Genomic DNA, 24,792 nt, shown 5'->3' on the forward strand with positions numbered 1-24,792 from the left:
CCCTATCTCTGATATGGAATCTTGATGCATCTGTATTTTGACAGTTTTAAATTTTGGTCAGAAATAGTTTACAGACCAGCAGTTTGGAGAAACTGACCTCTTTTAAATATTTTATTGCAGAATACTGGTATAATACCAAGGAGAAAATATAAGGGATATGCCGAATATATTAGTTCTCACTAGTTTAGAAATTCTGTGTCAGTAAAAAAAGTCAATACCTGACTATTTTTGTTAGTGATGTCTCTCTTGATCCTCTTTTCATTTGCCTTCCTCTAATATCTCCACTTTTATGGCTCCTTTCTGAATTTCATCTCTAAAGAAAGCGCTAGGGAAAATTGTGTTGAAGTCTATCACTATTAGAACACATTTCTACCATATGTATGTTTGACATATGTGTGTATTTCCTTCTAAGGTAATGGGCTACCTAATCTAAAGTGTATCTCATATTTTCTTAGTTTCTTACACTCAACTTCTTTGTACATGTACCACAGTGACAGAGCTAGTGATGATGGTCTGCCAAGATTGAAAACATTTTCTGGATTGTCACATAGAAATTTTTATCTGATACGCTTTTAATGTGAGATGCTTTTCTGTTTTTTTCAGAAATTGGTAAACTGTGGCTTAACGACAATATGTGGCCAATTAGATTACCACGTTTTTAGCCATCTATGTATATAAGATAATTCACTTTGTTTTCCCCCAAATGAGTCCTATTGGTCTTTAATGATCAGACCCACTCTTTTCAGGGTGGAGTGGATAACATCCTATATTTTGGATGGAGAATTTTTGACTTTTTGACTAGTTTGTTAACAACTGCCTCTAATAGGGGAATTATGTTTTTAATTGTATAAGAAATTAAGAAAAAGACTGGAAACAAAAAAACTATAATCAGTAGTGTGTAATCAGTAGTTATATATTTTTCTATAATTATCCCAGTTACCTTATTGATTCAAACTACCATAAAATGAATTAAGCCCTATTTAGTTGGAGAACATTTATGTGATCTTTTCATTTTTTTACAGGAACTTTTATACTGTAGGATATTTTGATAATCATCAGGATTCTCGTTTTTCCTGATTAAAATAGGATTGTTGCTTTTTTCACATTATTTTCTGACAGCATTATTTCATCCTTTATTCAAATGGATATAGAAATATAGAAATCTCCAAGGCAAATAGTAAGAAAAACAGATTGAAGGAAAGGTGTTCTGTGAAATGACCTTCTGACTGTAATCATGTATAAAACATCAACCCAAATCATAAAGATTTCACATAATGCAGTTGTATTAGAGGCTCCCAAAACGACACCCAGATGTGGTTATTCACTAGAAGACCTCACAGGTCTCAGCATAGTTGTACTCATGCCTGTGGTTTATTACGGTGAAAGGATACAAAACAAAATCAGCACAGAGCAAAGGGGCATGGAGTGATGTCTAGAGGAAGCCAAGTGCAGGTTTCTATGCGTATGGATGTGCTTCATTCCTCCAGCATCAGATTATGATGACACATGTGAAACGTTGTCTGCCAATAGAGGAATCTTAGAGGGACTAAATGAAGTTTTCTTTAAATGACAGTCAGGTAGGCTTCTTTCCCCTAGCATATACCAAAATTCCAGGTTCACAGAAGGAAATCAAGTATACAGGATAAATCACCTGGTTGGTACCAAGACTTAGGCAGAGCCACTCTTAGCAGTTATGGAATGGTGGGAACACTGCACACATCCAGGCTCCCAGATACCAACCAAGGGCCAACCATTCAGGTGGGATCTAACGGTGGCAGTCTTTGGCCTGCTGTATGGAATCTTTTCTGCACAGGAATTTTAGCCCTGACTTACTTTGTATTCAGATTTTCTTTTAATAGCAAGTAATATGGTGATATAACATGGTACTGATTTCAGGAGCATCATCCATATTAAATTGAAGTGATGGTTACTTTTTTGACTTTTGGTGAATATTTAACAGGTTATTTGTACATAAGTTACTAGGGTAATATTAGGTAATTATAATCTGTTTTTTTTATCTGATTAAACTTTCATTAGGATTCTCAGATTGAACAATGATTTCTGATTTAAAGTGAGATTAGAAACTTTTAAGTATATAGATAATACAGTTTTGTTTCCTATTGTGGTGAATCGCTGTTTATAATTATAAAATATTCATTTTTATTTGTCAGTTATTTTCTTGCCTAAGTATGCAATTCAAATTCTTTGCTTTATGTATTTTCATATAGTTCAGTTTGGTGGGTAATACCCATATTCTGTAACTTTGGTCTTTATCTTGATTCTCAAGGTGGCTGTATCTTGCTTTAATACATGGTAATAGCAGGCTCAATGGATACTTTTTTCCCCCTACAATAAATAGGCCTCCTTTTTTAGAGCATTTTCAACTTCATAGCAAAACATAGCAGAAGTACAGAGAGTTTCCATTTACCCCACGTTCCCATACGTGTCTAGCCTGCCCTGTTGTCAACATCGTGTACCACGGTGGTACATTGTTACATTTACATTAAGTCATCCTTGTCCCCCAAAGTCCATAGTTTACATTAGGGCTCAGTCCGGTGTTGTACACCCAATGCACCCATGTGGTGTCACATAGAAGAGTTCCACTGCCTCAAAAGTCCTCTGGGCTGTGCCTATTCCTCCCTCCTTTTGCCGCAACCCTTAATTCCTAACTTAAAAAGTTTTACTTTTTCCAGAATGTGAAAGAGTTGCAATCATACAGTAGGTATCTTCTTGGATGTTTAAAACATTAAAATTCCAAGGTAATTGAATGTAGTGATTCAAGATTGCCTTTGTCCTTTGTTTTTTTCTGTTTTTTTTCATCAGTGTAGGATCTGATGACATGTGCCTTACGGACTGAGAAAGTGTGATTTCTGTAGACATTTGTCACATAATGGGGAGGGTTGAGAACAATGACATTATGTACTACTACCTAGCACTAACCATTGGTACCATCCTCGTCTAAGAGGTGAGTCCAGATAGACTGTCTAGCAATGAAAGTAGGTAGTCTCAAGAGGTTATACTTTATTAAACCAGACACTCAAATCACTAACTCTTTCAAACTCACCTTGCAATTGGAAATAAGGCACAAGAGAGTCTGTTTGCTGTGTTTTGCCATGCTGCAAAGTACCGTGGCTACAGACCAAACTTTATGGCAAGGTGTTTCATGGTAAACTTAACAGTCTCTGCTGAAGTGCTGGAGAAGTTCTGCTGTGTTACAGCAAAATAAGTACAGTCTCTTTTAACTGCTCCTAGTCGTGGAAGTCCAGAAGAATCATGCTATTTAAGTTTGACTTTGTCAGTCTCTGATAATGATTCTGCTGATGATAGCATTTTCTGTCAGTCTCATAGGGTTTGGTTCCAATTATGGTCATTATAAACATTCACTTGCAGGTACCATATTTTGATAAATACCATTCTTTTCTTGCATTTGGTAAACGTAGAGGAGAAAGTAAGATTTCTTAATGCATTAACTGCCTACCAATAGTATAGTTAATGTTCCCTCCAGTGTGGTTTCCAGGTGTGTTCCCAAAGGAATACTTTTTTTTTTCTTTTACATCAATTTATTGGAAACTGCATTGGCAACACTTTGCAATATATTTATTCTTTATAGTTATTCTAAATTTATTACTAATTAATTTGCAATTTGGAAAGAAAAATTTCAGTGCACAGTTGTAAATTTCATTCTCTTAAAATTGTCACCTTAAATATACAGGTCTGATTACTCTGGTAAGCAATAGCAAGAATGTTCAAGCGCCACGTCTCCTAGCTTTTATGATGTTTGGCTTTCTAGAATCAACAGTTGATCATTTTCAATATTATTACAATATGACCAGCTAATAAGCTTGACAAAAATTCTAACTAGTCATTTCTAAAAAGGAGACGACAGTTATAATACAGATACACAATATACTAAAAATCCAAGGGCTTAAAATTTCATGTACTGTGTGCCTACAAATAGGAAACCAAATGTTCCTCTAGTTCAAGTTATCTAATTGTATCAAGAAAAACAATCTGTTAACCAACATCCCTGCTAAAAAATAAATCATCACAAAACACAGGTGATTTCCTTCCTACATTATAAAGGAGCAAAAACCATAGGTAAAAATGTAGTGTCTCTATAACCAATTAAAAACAATATATACCTGATTAAAAGACCAGTCAAGTCTATAAGAGAAATAACACACAAAAAAGCCAGTTATATTTTAGGTACAAGTGACAAATATATTTCTTTTTATTGTTATTAAAGTCTTCTCCGATGTAGTTCAGTAAATGAAGCATTTTATTTTATTTTATTCCACTGTTGGTCATAGTCTGAACCCTACACACTCCCTTCCCTTTCACCTCAAAGGGAGCTCCTTTGTATATAGCCACACACTCATCATTAGTAAAGAGATCAGGCTGCATCTGCTCCCAGATATTCTTAGGATTCAGCTCCTTGTCAGGCTCTCCAGGAACAGACCCATTAGGGGGTGCCAAGATTTCAACCTTCTCAGGTGAACTAGCGCACATCACCATTGCTTGAGATACTACTCCCCTCATCTTTACAGGTTTCCGGTTACAAAGTAAAATCACCATCCGATTTTGCATCTGTTCAAGAGGAACATGATTCACCAGGCCACTGACAGCTGTTCTTGGGGCTGTTTCTCCAACATCTACTTCTTCCATATATAAAGAATCTGCATCAGGGTGTTTTCTGGCAGTGATGATACAACCAACTCGAAGATCCAGACGAGAAACATCTACTGGCTTAGAATCAGCACTTCCTGCTACCGATTGCTGTTTTTTTCTTCTTTTTCTCTCCTTTCACTTCAATTTTCTCTTTCATCTTCTTTTCTTCTGCTCTTCCTCCTATCTGTTCTTTCGCCCCAGAAGTAACAGTTGTTATTGGTCTAGACTATATCACATTTTCAAAAACTATGGAATTAGCATGCAGCAGAGTACCAGATGGAAATGGTATTTGTTTCACTCCATTTTGAATTTCTGGCTGAATTAGCTCTTGTTTCAATTCTTTAATTACTTTAATTTAGCATTTTCAACTCGAAGTTTCTTCTCTTCTCTCAAAGTTGCCTGCAAAATTGCTTTCTCCTTAAGAGCAACTTGCTGCTTTAAATATTCAATAATTTGATCTGCTTCTGCACCCTTCTGTTCCAGTCTCTTTACAACAGCACCATTAGTTGCCATTTTTGCCAAGAAAGGACAGAAAATCATGAATCAGTGGTCAGAGGAACCTAGGGAGCCTCACCCCAGCAGCGTCAGTCCGGAGCAGTTCCAAAGGAATACTTTTTAATAAATCATCAGTCTTATACTTTTAATTTGTATTTTTCTATTGTTGATTTAAAATGTATTTTCCTTTTTTTTTAGCGGTGGATGAGAGTTCTGAAGACACATCAAGCAGGTAGGATTTTTATGGATTTTTTAAAATTATGTGTTGACTGAGGGAATGCAGAGAAAAGCCTTTGTGGAGAGTTCTACTCTGGGCTAGAGACTATATTATGTGCTGGACATTTATTACTTTCGTAGTCATTACAATAGCTTCACAAAGTAGCTGTGCTATTATAGCCTATTTTTTATTAATTAGTCAACTGCGGTTCAGGGAGGTTGATTAATTGACCTATGATTCCATAGTTAATGAGTAGCAGAGCCATGATGTGACTGTCAACCTGTGTGACTCCCACACCCATTCTTCTGTTCCTCAGCAGCACTGGGATTAAGATACGGATCCTAGTCAGATCAACTCAGAAAGTCAAATGTAGTCATGTGTTAACTTAGATTTAGAGTTTTCTTAAGAAACCAGGTTAGTCCAAGCGTTTGTCCTAGTATATTTGACAACTAGTGATAACTAGAGGCAATTAGTGCAGTGGTAACTAGTCTCTTATTTTTACATATCAAAGATTTTAGGGTGGATCTCAGTAACCTATAGCCACAGTACATAGCTTTTACATAAGCAAGACCTAATCAGGCAAGTTCTTAGCTTTAGTGATGTCTGCTGTCCTTGAGATGAATGATTTTTCCAGAAGTGAAGGATATGTAATCTAGGTGTAGACCATGTTACGTTAATTAAATTTATCATCTATTTAGAGGATCTTTCTAAATGGTTCTCTATTTACTGACTTCCCAGTCTAGTTTTCCCTTTAGGCTAGTACCCTTCACTAGTTCTTTGAAGCTTTGTCGTTTTCTTGTAGACTTTTTTCCTTTTCTCCATGACTTTTCTATAATCTTTTCTTGATTTTTTTTTTTTTTTACTTTCTTCTCTGCTTTTCTTGGTGCTTCTTTTATTGCATTAATTTTTTCTATTTCTGCCAGCTACGTATTCTCTGTTTTTCAATAGACAACATCAAGAGCACGTAATTTCAGGATTTTAAGGAATCTTAGAGCTGAATGAATCAAAATACCCTCGGGTACTGCAACCTATGTTTAACATCCTCACCAAGTGCTTGTTTAAATGGAGAATTTGAAACTCAAAAGAGATTAAAGTGACCTATTTGGCTATGATCAGTGATAAGTGTGAGATTTAAATTCAGGTTTCTTAAATTCAGGAGCTCACAGAAAGAAACTATTAGGCAGTGTCTAGGGAAATAGAGGCACGATTACCTGGACTTTATTTTTTATAGCAGTCTCTCTTCTTGGGTATCTGAGTGCCTATGAAGGTTTTTAAGGTCTTGCTAGTTTATATAAGGCAGGACCTGTGTAGGAAAGAAGTTGGACCTTCTAATGTTTAATCTTTTAATCTCTCTGGGAAGAGTATTCACACTAATAACATAAATTTGTGTATTTATTTATGTTTTTAAATTGAAGCATAGTTGATACACGGCGTTGTGTTAGTTTCAGGTGTACAACATAGTGATTCAACAACTCTGTATGTTACACCATGCTTAGCACAAGTGTAGCTACTATCTGTTACTGCGTAACGCTATTACAGTACCATTGACTGTATACTCTATGCTGTACTTGTATCCCTGTGACTTACTATAACTGGAATCCTGAACCTCCCATTCCCCTTCGCCCATGTTGTCTGTCTGCCACCCCCTTCCCTTCTGGCCACACAGAATTCTCTGTATTTCTGGGTCTGTTTCTGTTTTTTGTTTGTTCATTTGTTCTACTTTCTAGATTCTACATATAAGTGAAATCATATAGTATTTGTCTATCTCTGTCTGACATATTTCACTTAGCATAATATCCTCTAGGTACATCTACATTGTTGCAGATGGCAAGATCTCCTCCTTTTTTTTGCTTTTTTGCTGTGTATGTGTGTGTGTGTGTGTGTGAGAGAGAGAGAGAGAGAGAGAGAGAGGGAGAGAGAGAGAGATGTACATCTGTTGATGGACACTTGGGTTGTTTCCATATCTTGGCTGTTGTAAAGAATGCTGCAGTAAACATGGGGGTGCATGTATCTTTTCAAATTAGTGTGTTCGTTTCTTTGGGGAAGTATTAAATAACCAGTAGTGGAATTACTGAATCATATCATATTTCTATTTTTAATTTTTCAAAGAACCTCCGTACTGTTTTCCACAGTGGCTGCGCCAGTTTCTATCCCCAACACCAGTGCACAAGGATTCCTTTTTCTCCACATCCTGGCCAATACTTGTTTTTTGTGTTTTTGATTCTAACCATTGTGACAGGTGTAAGGTGATAATTCATTGTGGTTAACTTTTGTACGATTAACTTTCCAACATTTCAGAGAATTCCTTGCTAGTCGCTCTTACTTATGGGAACTAAGACGGGGTCTTTACTAGGTGTTTCACGTCTTCGGAGAGGTGGAGGAAAAACAGAGAATGAAAACCATTTAAAACCAGAGGCCAAATTTTGAAAGACCTGTACTCTAGCAAGTATAAAACATTGATTACTGAAATTGAAGATGACACAAAGAATAGGAAAGGCATTCTATGCTCATGGATGGGAAGAACATATATCGTTAAAATGTCTATAGTACCCAGCGCAATCTGCAGATTTAATGCAATGCCTATTGAAATACCAACAACATTTCTCACAGAACTAGAACAAACAGTCCTAAAATTTGTATGGAACCACTGAAGACCTCGAATAGCCAAAGCAGTATTGAAAAAGAAAAACAAATTGGAGGTATCACAATTGCAGTTTTCAAGTGATAGTACAAACCTATCCTAATCCAAACAGTATGGTACTGGCATAAAAACAGAGATATAGATCAGTGGAATAAAACAGAAAATCCAGAATGAAACCCATAAGATATGGTCAATTAATCCTTGATGAAGCAGGAAAGAATATCCAATAGGGAAAAAGCAGTCTCTTCAACAAATGGTGTTGGGAAAAGTGAACAGCTACATGCAAAAGAATGAAACTGGACAGAAAAATAAACTCAGAAATGGGTTTAAGACCTAAATGTGACACCTGAAATCATAACATACTTGAAGAGCGCACAGGCAATAATCTCTCTGATATTGGCTGTAGCAACATTTTTTTTCTAGTTCTGTGTCCTAAGGCGAGAGCAGTAAAAGCAAAAATAAACTGTTCGGACGACATCAAGATCAAAAGGTTTTGCACAGTGATGGAATCAATACACAAAACGAAAGGCAAACTACAGAATGGGAGAAGATATTTGTAGATGACATATCTGGTAAAGGGTTAGTATACAAATATGAAGTACTGATAGAACTCAACACCCAAACGCAACCCTGTTTAAAAATGATCAGAAGACAGGACCAGACATTTTTCCAAAGAAAACATACAGATGGCCAACAGGCACATAAGAAGATGCTTAACATCACTCATCGTCAGGGAAATGCAAATCAAAACTGCAACAAGATACCACTGTACACCCATCAGAATGGGTAAAATCAAAAACACAAGATACAAGTGTTGGTCGGAAGATGGAGAAAAAGGAACTCTCTTGGACTGTTGGTGGGAATGCAAACTGGTACAGCCACTGTGGGAAAAAGTATGGCGTTTCCTCAAAAAGCTAAAAATAGAACTACCCTACAATCCAGTGATTGTACTACTGGGTATTTATCCAAAAAATACAGAAACACCAATTCAAAAGGATACATGCACCCCTATGTTTACTACAGCATTATTTGCAATAGTCAGCCCAAGTGTCCATTGACAGATGAATGGATAAAGAGGAAGTGGTATATATACACAATGGAATAGAAAAGAATGAAATCTTGCCATTTACAGTGAAATGGATGGAAGTAGAGAGTATTATGCTAAGCGAAGTAAGTCAGAGAAAGACATCAACCGTATGATTTCACTCATGTAGAATTTAAGGAACAATAAAAATGAGCAAAGAAAAAAAAGAGAGACAGACAAACCCAGAAACAGCCTCTTAACTATAGAGAACAAATTGGTGGTTGCCAGAGGGGAGATGGGTGGGGGAATGGCTGAAATAGGAGATAGGGGGTAAGGAATGCCCTTGTCATGAGGAGCCCTGGGTGATGTCTGGAATTGCCGAATCATTATATCGTATACACGAAACTAATATAGCACTGCATGTTAATGCTACTGGAATTAAAATAAAAACTAAGTAATAAAAACAGAGGCCAAATTTTAATTATATCAAGAAACTTCTTTCAGTAAATAGATAGCTGACCTTTCACTCAATTTTTCTTTTTAATGAACTTGGTTTGTTGTATATTTTTGTCTAAAGGCTTTCTGTTTACCGTGGTGACGAGAATGCACGGCCTACATCAGTTGATGGCAACGTTAATATCAAGGTAAAGTACTCTCTTGTGAAATTAATTTTCCTGCTCTGAATTTAGTTTTGTCTATTATTTACTGTTAAAAATTACCAGTGGCCTGCCTGTCATCATTTTATGTTTGTAATGGAAATTTGGTCAGAACAAACCATTTTACGGAAATATGACAAGTTGAAAAATCTTTTTTTTTACTCTGGCAAATAGTGAAGGTGGAGGTTGAAGAAAATGAGCTGGAAAATATATAATGACAGGAAAATTATATTGGGAAAAGCTTTCGCATAATGGTGGAAATATGACATTTGGTCAAGGCTCAGGATTCTTACTGTGAATTTTAAATTATCTTATCATGACTGTCTTTCTCTTTGCATCTTTCTTGCTTGCTTGCTGCTTGCTTTCTCTTATTCTTTCTTTCTCTTCCTTCCTCTTTCTTTCTTTCTTTCTTTCTTTCTTTCTTTCTTTCTCTAGAAAATATGAATTTTATAATACTAATGCCTAAATGAAATCTTTAGTGGATCCAATTATTTATTGCAGATAGTTTTTCTTGGACATTTTTTATTTTGGCAGCCTGTAGTGTTATGACAGAAGATATTTTTTCTCTGTTTCTATCCTTTGTTCTACATTCAGATTAAAATTATATTAGAAATTGTGGAAATTCAGAAATTTAAATTGTTTCTCAACATGTATATTGCAAAGGCATTCCACTGTGCTTTCAAAATGATTCCAAGGAGAGTATAGTTAAAACTCTTTATCTAAGTGAAGGATACATGTTTTGCCTTAAATAATCATCAGCTCTAGAAGCAGAGGCTCTTCATACCCTTATGGTAAAATGTCCAATTTCAGAAATCTTTTATATTATAGTTTTTAAAAATATCTACTTGTAGCCTTTGTATCAGATTCTAAAACTGAAAATCTCACTCATTTTATGTTTATTTAAATATTCATTTGAAAGCCCCTGCATCATTATATGCTGCTGGATGTTAGGAAACATAATTGTGCATCTCTTGGAACACCTAGAATAAAGTCTTGCTTGGAAGAGGCAATTTAATATTTTTTGAATGTGAATAAATGAGCAGACAGATGGAATTCTGTATAATGGAATGTTATAAGTAATGTAATGTGTATAATTTGTCATAATTAAATACATAAATTTTAAAAAATATGGCTCAAATTTAGATTCTATTTTCATGTTTAGGCTTTATAAGCGCAAATGAATTATGTTGAGGAAACAAAGAAATAAATAAGAAGGAAGGTTACAGTGTATTGTTTAGTATCCTCTAATTGTGAGCTTAGAGTTGTAGATGAAAATGCCCAACTATTTTCTTTAACCCCACCTATGTCCCATTAGATATATCCTTTCAAGGAATCCATTTCTCCTTAGAATTCTCATTACCAGTTCTTTCTCCATGTGCAAAGTTGATGTATTAGAAACATTTCTTTTTCTATTTTTTCTCTCTCTGGTAATAATTTATAGCTTTCAGATAGTGATAGATGACCTCAAATTGAACAACCTATAGTGAAAAAATTAAATTCTTTACTACAGTAATTATAAAGAAATAGTTGTAGAGTGAGAAAAGTCAGTATTATTAGGGATAAACTATGAACAAGAGCCTCTGTCTTATATATATTTATAATTTAATGCAATATATATTTATAATATGGAATTGAAAAAATTTTAGAGACTTCTGTTTGTTGTATATCCATAATCATACTTACATATTCCGGAAAATACATATTTTTTCCATATACCTTTTTGTACTTACATTATTCCTTTTTTTCCTTGTCTTAAGCTTGTGCTTGATTGATTGGTCATGTCTTATTATTTTCCTTTTTCTTCACTCCCCCCAACTCTTTTTTCTTTTAATGACTTATCCCTACCCAGTTTTTCCTTGCAGAAACATGTCTTTAGAGTCTGTTCTTTCAGTCCTTCTCTTTCTGTCTCCATTGTCAATATATTTGGTTATAGCTTTGTGTTGTCTGAGTGTGGTTTTCATTCATGAATCATTGCCCTACAAGGTTTATTATTAGTTTTTTCCTCTTTTCTGGAAGGAACTGATTTAAACAATCATTTGTCTTTAGCATTTTGACAAACAAAACCAACTTAAAGTGTAATTCCAACTTACCTGAATAAGATACTACTAAAAACTAAATGTTAATATTTTCTCCTACAAGAGATATTCGTGCAAGTATAAATCATGCAAACACATGTTAAAGTATAAATAATTAATCTAAATTTCTTAATGTTTGGGGTTTTTATCAATAATGCTTTCAATTACCTAGGAACAAAGTTGTGTTTTAGGTTACTTTGGTAAAGAAAGTATTTAAAAATATTTAAAATTTCAATTTAATTTACATATACTGTATTCTTAGTTTTAGAGGTAGAATTCAGTGATTCATTAGTTGCACACAACACCCAGTGCTCATTAATTCAAGTACCCTCCTTAATGCCCATCACTCCTTATTCCACTCCCTGCCCCCCACTCTGCCTCCCCTCCAGCAACCCTGTTTCTTGCCTATAGTTAAGAGTCTCTTAGGGTCTGCCTCCCTCCCTGTTTTCATCTTTTTTTTTCCTTCCCTTCCCCTATGCTCGTCTGTTTTGTTTCTTAACTTCCACATATGAGTGAAATTGTGGTAGTTGTCTTTCTCTGACTGACTTTTTTCGCTTAGCAGAATACCCTCTAGTTCCATTCAAGTCATTGCAAATGGCAGGAGTTCGTTCTTTTTGATGGCTGAGTAATATTCCATTGTGTGTATATGCCACATCTTCTTTATCCATTCATCTGCCGGTGGACATCTAGGCTCTTTCCATAGTCTGGCTATTGTGGACTTGCTGCTGTTAACACTGGGGTGCAGATGCCCCTTCAGATCACTGTGTTTGTATCCTTTGGAGAAATACCTAGTAGTGCAGTTGCTGGGTTGTAGGCTAGCTTTAGTTTTAAATGGTTCAGGAAGAATTTGTATGATAATCAGGGGTAAGGAAAGTAACACTTTGGGACTAGCTATTAAATCTCTCATAATCCTCACCCCATGAGAAAATGTAGGCTAGTAAATGGCAGAACTGTGACTTGAATCTACATTTGAATGATTCCAAAAGCTGTGTTCTTTGTGTAGCGGTGCTCATTTGATAATAGTGACTATTATGATTATTTTACCAAATGTGATACTTGCAATCCTTAAAACTATTAATTTTTGTTCTAGAATGTCCCCAAACCAAGCTTAAGAAACCTAATGGCTGCTTGTGAGAAATTCAAGAACTGTAAGCTATTTGAAGACTTGTGTTATTCACTGCTGTTTGTCCATTCTTGTGTTACTCAGTAATTCAAAATTACAGATATTTTCATGTACTCTTTATTTTGTTTTTTACTAAGTGGAAACAAAACCTGGCCTTATGACAGTAGGCGATAATCTTTCACTTACGGACGAAAATTCTGATCATAAAGATGAAGATACAAAAGTGCATGACCTTTTTTGTCCTGCTATTCCATCACCTAGAACTCTTAAAAAGCCTCTCATGCCGTTAGCAGGCCTTCCTGTTACAAAGGTAAGTTGTTTTGTTTTAAACTTTTTCCCCTGATGTTTTTTTTCACTTACATCCTCTTGATCCTTATAATGAAAAGAATCTTAGGAAGAAATGGAAGTCCTCAAGATCATAAGAGAACACAGTGTAATAACAACAGGGAGATAAGTACCGGATTGAGATTTATAAAGGTTGGTGGGAGTGAACAATTCTTAGGTATGCCAGTATGGAAGTAAAGAATTAGAAAGCAACTGGCAAGAACAGCTAGATGGAGGTGAAGATGAGGGAGGGGGTGGGGGGAAGAATTCATTTAAGAAGGGCAAGATGAATGTAAAGATTGAAGAGTTGAGAGAGAGTATTACAAAAACACAATTGCAGTAGTGGGGCTAAGGGAGAGCAGATAGTCTGTATTATAAAGTAGGGTAGAGATTATTTTGAGTGCAAACTAAGAAAACAAAGTCAGGTAATACAAATGCTTAGACTCTTCTGAATGACTTACAGCTGATTTTCATGAAGCCTGGAAGAAAATTTTATCCTTTTAACTTTAATAAAGTGTGATATCTCATGTTTAATTTAGCAAAATCTGTGTTTATAGATAATGCAAAGTGAAATCTGTGTTAGACCTTAATCAGATTTATTATGAATTTTGAATTTTTGGCCATTGTCTTCCTTCTGGTTCCTTTCTGCCTTCCTTTCTTTCTTTTTTTTGAAGATTTTATTTATTTATTTTGTGCGAGAGAGTGAGAGAGAGATATTGAGAGCTGGAGCACACAGAAGCAGGGGGAGGGGCAGAGGGAGAAGCAGACACCCCACTGAGCAGGGAGCCTGATTCAGGACTCGATCCCAGGACCCTGGGATCATGACCTGAGTTGAAGGCAGACGCTTAACCAACTGAGCCACCCAGGTGCCCTTCCTTGTGGTTTCTAATTTAACGTACTGTGTGGTATAATCTTGGCAGGTTTTAGATCTTTTTGAGAATAAAGAGAGGAAATAAGTAAACATTTTATGTAGTCTTTTCATTAATTAAAACGGAAATTTCTGATTATGTGAGGTTCTTAATCTTTATCCAGTAAATGAAATAAATTTTAAGCTGCAACACTCTTAAAGGAGAAAATTGTTTCTGGATTCTGATTTATTTATTTTTAATTATATCTGCATATAATAGATACATACAAAGACATCGAATGAATGAACTTACAATTTATAAGTTTTTTTCTAATATGAACTATTTGTCATCGTAGAGTCATAAGGAAGGAAAGGTTGCCAACAGAGTGTACAGAATTATTTCTGGAAGATGATTTTTACTTTTTCAAGTATCTCCAATAGTGGATACATTTTATATTATTCCCAGGAAACTTTAGTATTCCTAGTTGTTAATTCTTGGGGTTTTTTTAGGTTTTAAAAATTATGAGTAATCTCTATACCCAACACGGGGCTTGAACTCACAACCCTGAGATCAAGAGTCACACACCCTTCCGACTGAGCCAGCCAGGCACGCACGTAGTTGTTAAATTTAACGTGCGAATTCTTTCGAATCTGAAACTCAGAAATACTGGTGATTGGATTTTTTTGGTCCCTTTCTTCTTTCCTCATGTGAATATTGGGCCCTGCTTGATAATCATACATGTATTTGGAGTCTTTAAAACATTCAGCTTGGATGGTCATGATTATTAATTTGTTAGTACTAGGTTCTTTCTCCAGTCCTTAACTACCGTCTTGTATTCGTAGATAGGAAATTAGAGCTATTAGTTTGCTAGTCACAGTTCATATAAGAAAACCATGTGAATTTTAAAATGGGGTTTTATCTTTTTTTTCATAAATCATAGTAGTACTTAAAAATGCCTCAAAATGCTGTGATCCCATAAGTATTTCTCTTCCACAATTTAAATCTTTTAAGATTGATTTTTAAAATGGAGTATTCTCATAAAATCTTAAATTGGTGTTTTGCGATTAAATCTTTTTATTAATCTTTAAAATGCTGTTCATTACAGAGATGAATACTTGCCTGCGTATGTTTTTTTCCTAAAGTTTTATTTATTTCAGAGCGAGAGAGAGGGAGTGTGTGGTGGGGGGAGAGGGTAAGAGGGAGAGGAAGAGAGAGGGAGAGAAGCCAACTCCCCACTGAATATGGAGCCTGATGTGGGGCTTAGTTTCTCAAACCCGAGGTCATAACCTGAGCCAAAATCCAGAGTCAGATGCTTAACCAACTGAGCCACCCAGGTGCCCATTAACTTGCCTATGTTAATAAAAGTGTATTTTCTATCTTTGACACTAATGTGAAGTATATAATCGAAATATTGAATCCAATGGCTTTTTCCCCCTACCTTTATTTTTGTTCTGAAAATTTCAGAATTCCCTGTAGGTTTACATTATTTAATTATATCAATTATATTTTGTTATATTTATATTTAAATATGTATAATGATATTAATTCAATTTTCCTGAGCGATGTCATTTTTTTTCCAACTTCAAATGTATTTGTCTATAACTTTCTTCTTAAGTCTCCTGGGTGCTTCAAATTTGGTATGTCCCAGATTAAAAACATCGTTTCTGACCCTTTCCACTTCCCTGAATTTTGTACTCTGCTGTCATTTGTTTTCCCCATGCTAGTGTATGGCACCAACGAAACACTGAAGCAGGAAAAATCCTGGACTCCAAACTTCCCCGAAATTGCTATATCCAGGGGCACCTGGGTGGCTCACTCGGTTAAGCATCTGACTCTTGACTTGGCTCAGGTCGTGTTCTCGGGGTCCTGGTATATCAAGCCCCATGTCTGGCTCCATACTCAGTAGGGAGTCTGCTTGAGGATTCTCTCTCTTCCTCTCCCTCTGCCCCTTCCCCTGCATGCGCACACTGTCTCTCTCTAAAAATAAATAAATAAATTTTTAAAAAACAATCACCACATCTCTACCTCTGAAACCAGTAATACATTATATGTTAATTAATTGAATTTAAATTAGAAAAGCGACACCTGGCTGGCTCAGTGGGTTAAGTGTCTGCCTTCAGCTCAGGTCATGATGCCAGGATCCTGGGATCCCGAATTGCGTTGGGCTCTTTGCTCAGTGGGGAGCCTGCTTCTCTCTCTGCCTGCCACTCCTCCTACTTGTGCTCTCTCTCTCTTTCCCTGACCAATCAATCAATCAATCAATCAACAAAAATCTAAAAAAGAAATAAGTTAAAAAACAAAAAAAAATTTAGCACATTCAGTCATTTACCACATTCAGAATTTTGTCCCTGCTTACCATTTTTCATATCTTATTACCATAATTCACCCCCTCACCTATAATTTTGAAATACTCTTCTGGTTTTGGTTCCTTTATGTTCATCTTGACATTGCTGTCAGAGGGACCTTTTTAAATACGTTTGTGACGATGTAACATCTCTGCTTATTTGGTGGATACCCATGACATGAAGGAGAAAGTTCATATTCTAGCATGACACTTGCCTTCTTTGGTTCAGTCCTGATTTTCCAATTACATGTCTGTATCCCATTCCCAAAAAGTGTGTTCCAGTTTTGCCACATTCTCTAGCTATCGTCACTTCCTGTGTTATTTCATAGTTCATCCTTAAGCTCCTCCTACCTTTTCTGGAAGGCCCCTCACACCCTCCTTGTGCACTTTGTCTGTCTTTCAAGATACAGCCCTATCTTTGCAGCACTTCCTGAGCTTCCCACATACAACTGTTTTCTCTTTTGTGCCTTCGCTGTGCTTCATTCACCTCACCTGTAGAACTAGTAAATGATACTCTGTGTTCTTATCTGTTTTCGTCCATCTCTGGCCCTACTAGCATATAGGGTAGTCTCTGTCTTTTCTTTCTATTTCCAACTTGTCCCAGGATAGTGCCTATGACTTGACGGAGACGGTATGTATTTGTCTTTCTTGAGTAAGTGAGTGAGCGAGCAATTGAATTAATGTGATGTTTTCTGAAGGTGGGTTTTGTTTTGTGTTGTTTTTATAGGACGGAGAGGTGCTATCAGCAATTGGGGAAAAGGACAATGGGATTGATATGGAAAGTGCTCCACGAGAGCAAACAGTTAATGACAGCTTGACTTCTGCTGATAGAGCATCCAAAAATAATGGAGATGGTAAGTGAGTGAACATCTATGAATCTTTTTCTATGCTTAAGTGCTGGTACATCACAATCGGTAAGTCTGTAGATCTGGATATGTTTTCCATTTCATTAAGGTATTTTTCTTTTGCTGTCTTTCCTTATAAGTATCCCGATGACTACCAACTTTTTCTTCTTGAAAATACTTCAACTCCCTGAAAATCTTTACTGCTATTACTTTTATTTTATTGAAATATTCATGAATGGGGATAGGCTTATATATGTGGCCAATTAGATTACCACGTTTTTAACCATCTATGTATATAAGATAACTCACTTTGTTTTCTCCCTAATGATTCCTATTGGTCTTTAATGATCAGATCCACTATTTTCAGGGTGGAGTGGATAACTCATCCTATATTTTGGATGAAGTATTTTTGACTTTTTGACTAGTTTGTTCACTACTGCCTTTAACAGGTGAATTATGTTTTTAATTTTATAAGAAATTAAGAAAAAGAATGGAAACAAAGAAACTATAATCAGTAGTGTAATCAGTAGTTATATATCTTTCTATAATTATCCCAGTTACCTTATTGATTCATAACTACCATAAAAATGAATTAAGCCCTATTTAGTTGGAGAAAATTTATGTGATCTTTTCATTTTTTTTGCAGGAACTTTTTACTATAGAATATATTGATAATTATCAGGATTCTCTTTTTTTCTGATTAAAATAGGATTGTTGCTTGTATCATATTATTTTCTGACATCATTATTTCATCCTTTATTCAAATGGATATAGAATTACAGAAATCTCCTAGGCAAATACTAAGAAAAACAGATTGAAGGAAAGGTGTTCTGTGACATGACCTACTGACTGTAATCATGTACAAAACATCAACCCACATCATAAAGATTCCACATAATGCAGTTGTATTAGAGGCTCCCAAAACGACACCCAGATGTGGTTATTCACTAGAAGACCTCACAGGTCTCAGCATAGTTGTACTCATGACTGTGGTTTATTACAGTGGAAGGATACAAAACAAAATCAGCACAGAGCGAAGGGGCATGGAGTGATGTCTAGAGGAAGCCAAGTGCAGGTTTCTATGCGTATGGATGTGCTTCATTCCTCCAGCCTCACATTATGATGACACATGTGAAACGTTGTCTGCCAATAGAGGAATCTTAGAGAGACTAAATGAAGTTTTCTTTAAATGACAGTCAGGTAGGCATCTTTCCCCTAGCATATACCAAAATTCCAGGTTCACAGAAGGAAATCAAGTATGCAGATTAAATCACCTGGTTGGTACCAAGACTTAGGCAGAGCCACTCTTAGCAGTTATGGAATAGTGGGAACTCTCCCCACATCCAAGCTCCCAGATACCAACCAAGGGCCAGCCGTTCAGGTGGGATCTAACGGTGGCTGTCTATGGCCTGCTGTATGGAACCTTTCCTGCAGAGGAATTATAGCCCTGACTTACTTTGTATTCAGATTTTCTTTCAATAGCAAGTAATATGGTGATATAACATGGTACTGATTTCAGGAGCATCATCCTATACCACAGTGGTACATTGTTACATTAACATTAAGTCATCTTTGTCCCCCAAAGTCCATAGTTTACATTAGGGCTCAGTCTTGGTGTTGTACACCCAATGCACACATGTGGTATCACATAGAACAGTTCCACTGCCTCAAAAGTCCTCTGGGCTGTGCCTATTCTTCCCTCCTTTTGCCGCAACCCTTAATTCCTAACTTATAAAGTTATACCTTTCCAGAATGTGAAAGAGTTGCAATCATACAGTAGGTATCTTCTTGGATGTTTAAAACATTAAAATTCCAAGGTAATTGAATGTACCGATTCAAGATAGCCTTTGTCCTTTATTTTGTTTGTTCATCAGTGTAGGATCTGATGACATGTGCCTTATGGACTGAGAAAGTGTGATTTCTGTAGACATTTGTCACATAATGGGGAGGGCTGAGAACAATGACATTATGTACTACTACCTAGCACTAACCATTGGTACCATCCTCGTCTAAGAGGTGAGTCCAGATAGACTCTCTAGCAATGAAAGTAGGTAGTCTCAAGAGGTTATACTTTATTAAACCAGATGCACTAAAATCACTAACTTTCATACTTACCTTGCAATTGGAAATAAGGCGCGAGAGAGTCTGTTTGCTGTGTTTTGCCATGCTGCAAAGTACCGTGGCTACAGACCAAACTTTGTGATGAGGTGTTTCATGGTAAACTTAACAGTCTCTGCTGAAGTGCTGGTGAAGTTCTGCTGTGTTACAGCAAAATAAGTACAGTCTCTTTTAACTGCTCCTGGTCGTGGAAGTCCAGAAGAATCATGCTATTTAAGTTTGACTTTGTCAGTCTCTGATAATGATTCTGCTGATGATAGCATTTTCTGACAGTCTCATAGGGTTTGGTTACAATCATGGTCATTATAAACATTCACTTGCAGGTACCATATTTTGATAAATACCATTCTTTTCTTGCATTTGGTAAACGTAGAGGAGAAAGTAAGATTTCTTAATGCATTAACTGCCTACCAATAGTATGCTTAATTTTCCCTCCAGTGTGGTTTCCAGGTCTGGTCCCAAAAATATACTTTTTAACAAATCATCAGTCTTATACTTTTAATCTGTATTTTTCTAATGTTGATTTAAAATGTATTTTGGTTTTTTCTTTAGCAGTGGATGAGAGTTCTGAAGACACATTAAGCAGGTAGGATTTTTATGGATTTTTAAAAATTATGTGTTGACTGAGGGAATGCAGAGAAAAGCCTTTGTGGAGAGTTCTACTCTGGGCTAGAGACTATATTATGTGCTGGACGTTTATTACTTTCGTAGTCATTACAATAGCTTCACAAAGTAGCTGTGCTATTATAGCCTATTTTTTATTAATTAGTCAGCTGCGGTTCAGGGAGGTTGATTAATTGACCTATGATTCCATAGTTAATGAGTAGCAGAGCCATGATGTGACTGTCAGCCTGTGTGACTCCCACACCCATTCTTCTGTTCCTCAGCAGCACTGGGATTAAGATACGGATCCTAGTCAGATCAACTCAGAAAGTCAAATGTAGTCATGTGTTAACTTAGATTTAGAGTTTTCTTAAGAAACCAGGTTAGTCCAAGCGTTTGTCCTAGTATATTTGACAACTAGTGATAACTAGAGGCAATTAGTGCGGTGGTAACTAGTCTCTTTTTACATATCAAAGATTTTAGGGTGGATCTCAGTAACCTATAGCCACAGTACATAGCTTTTACATAAGCAAGACCTAATCAGGCAAGTTCTTAGCTTTAGTGATGTCTGCTGTCCTTGAGATGAATGATTTTTCCAGAAGTGAAGGATATGTAATCTAGGTGTAGACCATGTTACGTTAATTAAATTTATCATCTATTTAGAGGATCTTTCTAAACGGTTCTCTATTTACTGACTTCCCAGTCTAGTTTTCCCTTTAGGCTAGTACCCTTCACTAGTTCTTTGAAGCTTTTTCTTTCTTTTTTTTTTTTTTGTAGACTTTTTTCTTTTTCTCTATGACTTTTCTATAATCTTTTTTGATTTTTTTTTAAACTTTCTTCTCTGCTTCTCTTGGTGCTTCTTGTATTCCATTAATTTCTTCTACTTCTGCCAGCTACGTATTCTCTGTTTTTCTGTAGACAACGTCAAGAACACATAATTTCAGGATTTTAAGGAACCTTAGAGATGAATGATTCAAAATACCGTCAGGTACTGCAACCTATGTTTAACATCCTTACCAAATGGTTGTTTAAATAGAGAATTTGAAACTCAAAAGAGATGAAAGTGACCTATTTGGCTATTATATGTGACAAGAGTGAGATTTAAATTCAGGTTTCTTCCTTTTTCCTCATCTAGTGGGTGAATGTTTTAATAATAGAAAGATGGGGAGTGGGTCTAGTAAACACAGTGAAGGTGGGTTAGGAAGGAGTTAGCAGGGGAGGCCGAGTTTCAAGAACAACAACGTTGGGTTGGACAAGAATAAGAGTTTTAGAAAAGATGTCAGAATTGGGTTTTATTGTAAGTTAGTTAAAGATGCCCTATAGGAAGGAAGGATACACACACAAAGGAATGAAGGACACAGGATATTGGGAGTTGTGTAGAAAGGCATATTAAAATAGAGGGTTCAAGAGAATCCTGAGCAGCTTTTTTGTTTTTGTTTAATTGAGCGAACTAGCGCACTTCAGGTTTTCTGTTGAGAGATATTAAAATCATTTGAGCCACTGGAAAGAGTCTTTTTACAGAATATAGGAATGTGATACCATCTACTTCCATTCCAACTTACAGAGAGTGGCTTAAATCCTCTCGAGTAATAGGGGGAATGGCGATTCTGAACTATCTAGATATATGGCCCAAGGTCGTGGTCTCCTCCATCCACCTCTTTTCCTAATTCTTTGATGCCTTTCCATGTACATGTAGGGTTTGGTGGGGTGGGACTGGGTGTCATATCTGTAACAGAGCTTCATTTGGGTAGTTGGTAACATGTCTACGTTGAGATGACTCCATGGATGACTGAAACTCCGTGTAGCTTGTTCTCCAGGAGCAGCAAATGGCTCCTACTGTTGGTCATTTGAGCTTATCCTTGTTTTGGGAGCCTGTGCTTTCATAGTCTAGAGATTGAAAAGTTGGAGAGTACGACTGAGCCCTGCAGAAGAGTGATCTAGGAGTGGGAGCTCACAGAAAGGAACTATTAGGCAGTGTCTAGGGAAATAGAGGCATGGCTACCTGGACTTTATTTTTTATAGCAGTCTCTCTTCTTGGGTATCTGAGTGCCTATGAAGGTTTTTAAGGTCTTGCTAGTTTATATAAGGCAGGACCTGTGTAGGAAAGAAGTTGGACCTTCTAATTTTTAATCTTTTAATCTCTCTGGGAAGAGTATTCACACTAATAACATAAATTTGTGTATTTATTTATGTTTTTAAATTGAAGCATAGTTGATACACAGCGTTGTGTTAGTTTGAGGTGTTCAACATAGTGATTCAACAACTCTGTATGTTACACCATGCTTAGCACAAGTGTAGCTACTATCTGTTACTGCATAATGCTATTACAGTACCATTGACTGTATACCCTATGCTGTACTTGTATCCCTGTGACTTACTATAACTGGAATCCTGAACCTCCCATTCCCCTTCGCCCATGTTGTCTGTCTGCCACCCCCTTCCCTTCTGGCCATACAGAATTCTCTGTATTTCTGGGTCTGTTTCTGTTTTTTGTTTGTTCATTTGTTCTACTTTCTAGATTCTACATATAAGTGAAATCATATAGTATTTGTCTATCTCTGTCTGACATATTTCACTTAGCATAATATCCTCTAGGTACATCTACATTGTTGCAGATGGCAAGATCTCCTCCTTTTTTATGGCTAGGTAACATTCCTCTGTGTGTGTGTGTGTTTGTGTGTGTGTGTGTGTGTGTGAGAGAGAGAGAGAGAGAGAGAGAGAGAGGTACATCTGTTGATGGACACTTGGGTTGTTTCCATATCACGGCTGTTGTAAAGAATGCTGCAATAAACATGGGGGTGCATGTATCTTTTCAAATTAGTGTGTTCATTTCTTTGGGGAAGTATTAAATAACCAGTAGTGGAATTACTGGATCATATGGTATTTCTATTTTTAATTTTTCAAAGAACCTCCATACTGTTTTTCACAGTGGCTGCACCAGTTTCTATCCCCAACACCAGTGCACAAGGGTTCTTTTTTCTCTACATCCTCGCCAATATTTGTTTTTTGTGTTTTTGATTCTAACCATTCTGACAGGTGTAAGGTGATAATTCATTGTGGTTAACTTTTGCACGATTAGCTTTCCAACATTTCAGAGAATTCCTTGCTTGTCACTCTTACTTATGGGAACTAAGACTGGGGCTTTACTAGGTGTTTCACGTCTTTGGAGAGGTGGAGACAAAACAGAGAACGAAAACTGTTTAAAACCAGAGTCCAAAGTTTGAAAGACCTGTACTCTAGCAACTATAAAACATTGATGACAGAAACTGAAGATGACACAAAGAAGTGGAAAGACATTCTATGCTCATGGATGGGAAGAACATATATCGTTAAAATGTCTACAGTACCCAACGTAATCTGCAGATTTAATGCAATGCTTATTGAAATACCAACGACATTTCTCACAGAACTAGAACAAACAGTCCTAAAATTTGTATGGAACCACTGAAGACTTCGAGTATCCAAAGCAATACTGAAAAAGAAAAACAAATTGGAGGTATCACATTTGTAGATTTCAAGTTATAGTACAAACCTATCCTAATCCAAACAATATGGTACTGGCATAAAAACAGAGATATAGATCAGTGGAATAAAACCGAAAATCCAGAATGAAACCCATAAGAATATGGTCAATTAATCCTTGACGAAGCAGGAAAGCATATCCGATGGGGAAAAAGCAGTCTCTTCAACAAATGGTGTTGGGAAAAGTGAACAGCTACATGCAAAAGAATGAAACTGGACAGAAAAATAAACTCAGAAATGGGTTTAAGACCTAAATGTGACACCTGAAATCATAACATACTTGAAGAGCACACGGGCAATAATCTCTCTGATATTGGCTGTAGCAACATTTTTTTGCTAGTTCTATGTCCTGAGGCAAGAGCAGTAAAAGCAAAAATAAACTGTTGGGACATCAAGATCAAAAGGTTTTGCACAGTGACGGAATCAATACACAAAAGGAAAAGGCAACCTACAGAATGGGAGAAGATATTTGCAGATGACATATCTGGTAAAGGGTTAGTATACAAATACGAGGTACTGATAGAACTCAACACCCAAACGCAACCCTGTTTAAAAATGATCAGAAGACAGGAGCATACATTTTTCCAAAGAAAACATACAGATGGCCAACAGGCACATAAGAACATGCTTAACATCACTCATCGTCAGGGAAATGGAAATCAAAATTGCAACGAGATACCACCGCACACCCGTCAGAATGGCTAAAATCAAAAACACAAGACACAAATGTTGGCCAGGAGGCGGAGAAAAAGGAACCCTCTTGGACTGTTGGTGGGAATGCAACAGCCACTGTGGGAAAAAGTATGGTGTTTCCTCAAAAAGCTAAAAATAGAACTACCCTACAATCCAGTGATTGCACTACTGGGTATTTATTCAAAAAATACAAAAACACCAATTCAAAGGGATACATGCACCCCTATGTTTACTACAGCATTTTTTGCAATAGTCAGCCCAAGTGTCCATTGACAGATGAATGGATAAAGAGGAAGTGGTATATATACACAATGGAATATTATTCAGCCATAGAAAAGAATGAAATCTTGCCATTTACAATGAAATGGATGGAAATAGAGAGTATTAAGCTAAGTGAAGTAAGTCAGAGAAAGACATCAACCGTATGATTTCCCTCATGTAGAATTTAAGGAACAATAAAAATGAGCAAAGAAAAAAAAGAGAGACAGACAAACCCAGAAACAGCCTCTTAACTATAGAGAACAAATTGATGGTTTCCAGAGGGGAGATGGGTGGGGGAATGGCTGAAATAGGAGATAGGGAGTAAGGAATGCCCT

At 36.4% G+C, this 24,792-nt stretch overlaps 1 protein-coding gene and 1 pseudogene across 1 annotated transcript in view; one reads left to right on the top strand and one right to left on the bottom strand.

Annotated features, from left to right (window-relative positions):
* LOC123791708 (uncharacterized) overlaps positions 1-24,792 on the top strand; it is a 67,659-nt gene that overhangs the window by 12,840 nt on the left and 30,027 nt on the right. Inside the window, exons 7-12 of the mRNA XM_087857851.1 lie at positions 5,362-5,395; positions 9,623-9,689; positions 12,867-12,924; positions 13,037-13,209; positions 17,143-17,269; positions 19,931-19,964. Of these exons, the coding sequence (XP_087713977.1) occupies positions 5,362-5,395; positions 9,623-9,689; positions 12,867-12,924; positions 13,037-13,209; positions 17,143-17,269; positions 19,931-19,964 (493 nt within the window). The remainder of the gene's footprint in view (positions 1-5,361; positions 5,396-9,622; positions 9,690-12,866; positions 12,925-13,036; positions 13,210-17,142; positions 17,270-19,930; positions 19,965-24,792) is intronic.
* Positions 3,852-5,344, bottom strand: LOC148107372 (aminoacyl tRNA synthase complex-interacting multifunctional protein 1 pseudogene; annotated as a pseudogene).

This window comes from Ursus americanus, chromosome 31 (assembly GCF_024610735.1).
Source record: "Ursus americanus isolate L20-20 chromosome 31, mUrsAme1.1.p, whole genome shotgun sequence".
Lineage (NCBI taxonomy): Eukaryota > Metazoa > Chordata > Mammalia > Carnivora > Ursidae > Ursus > Ursus americanus.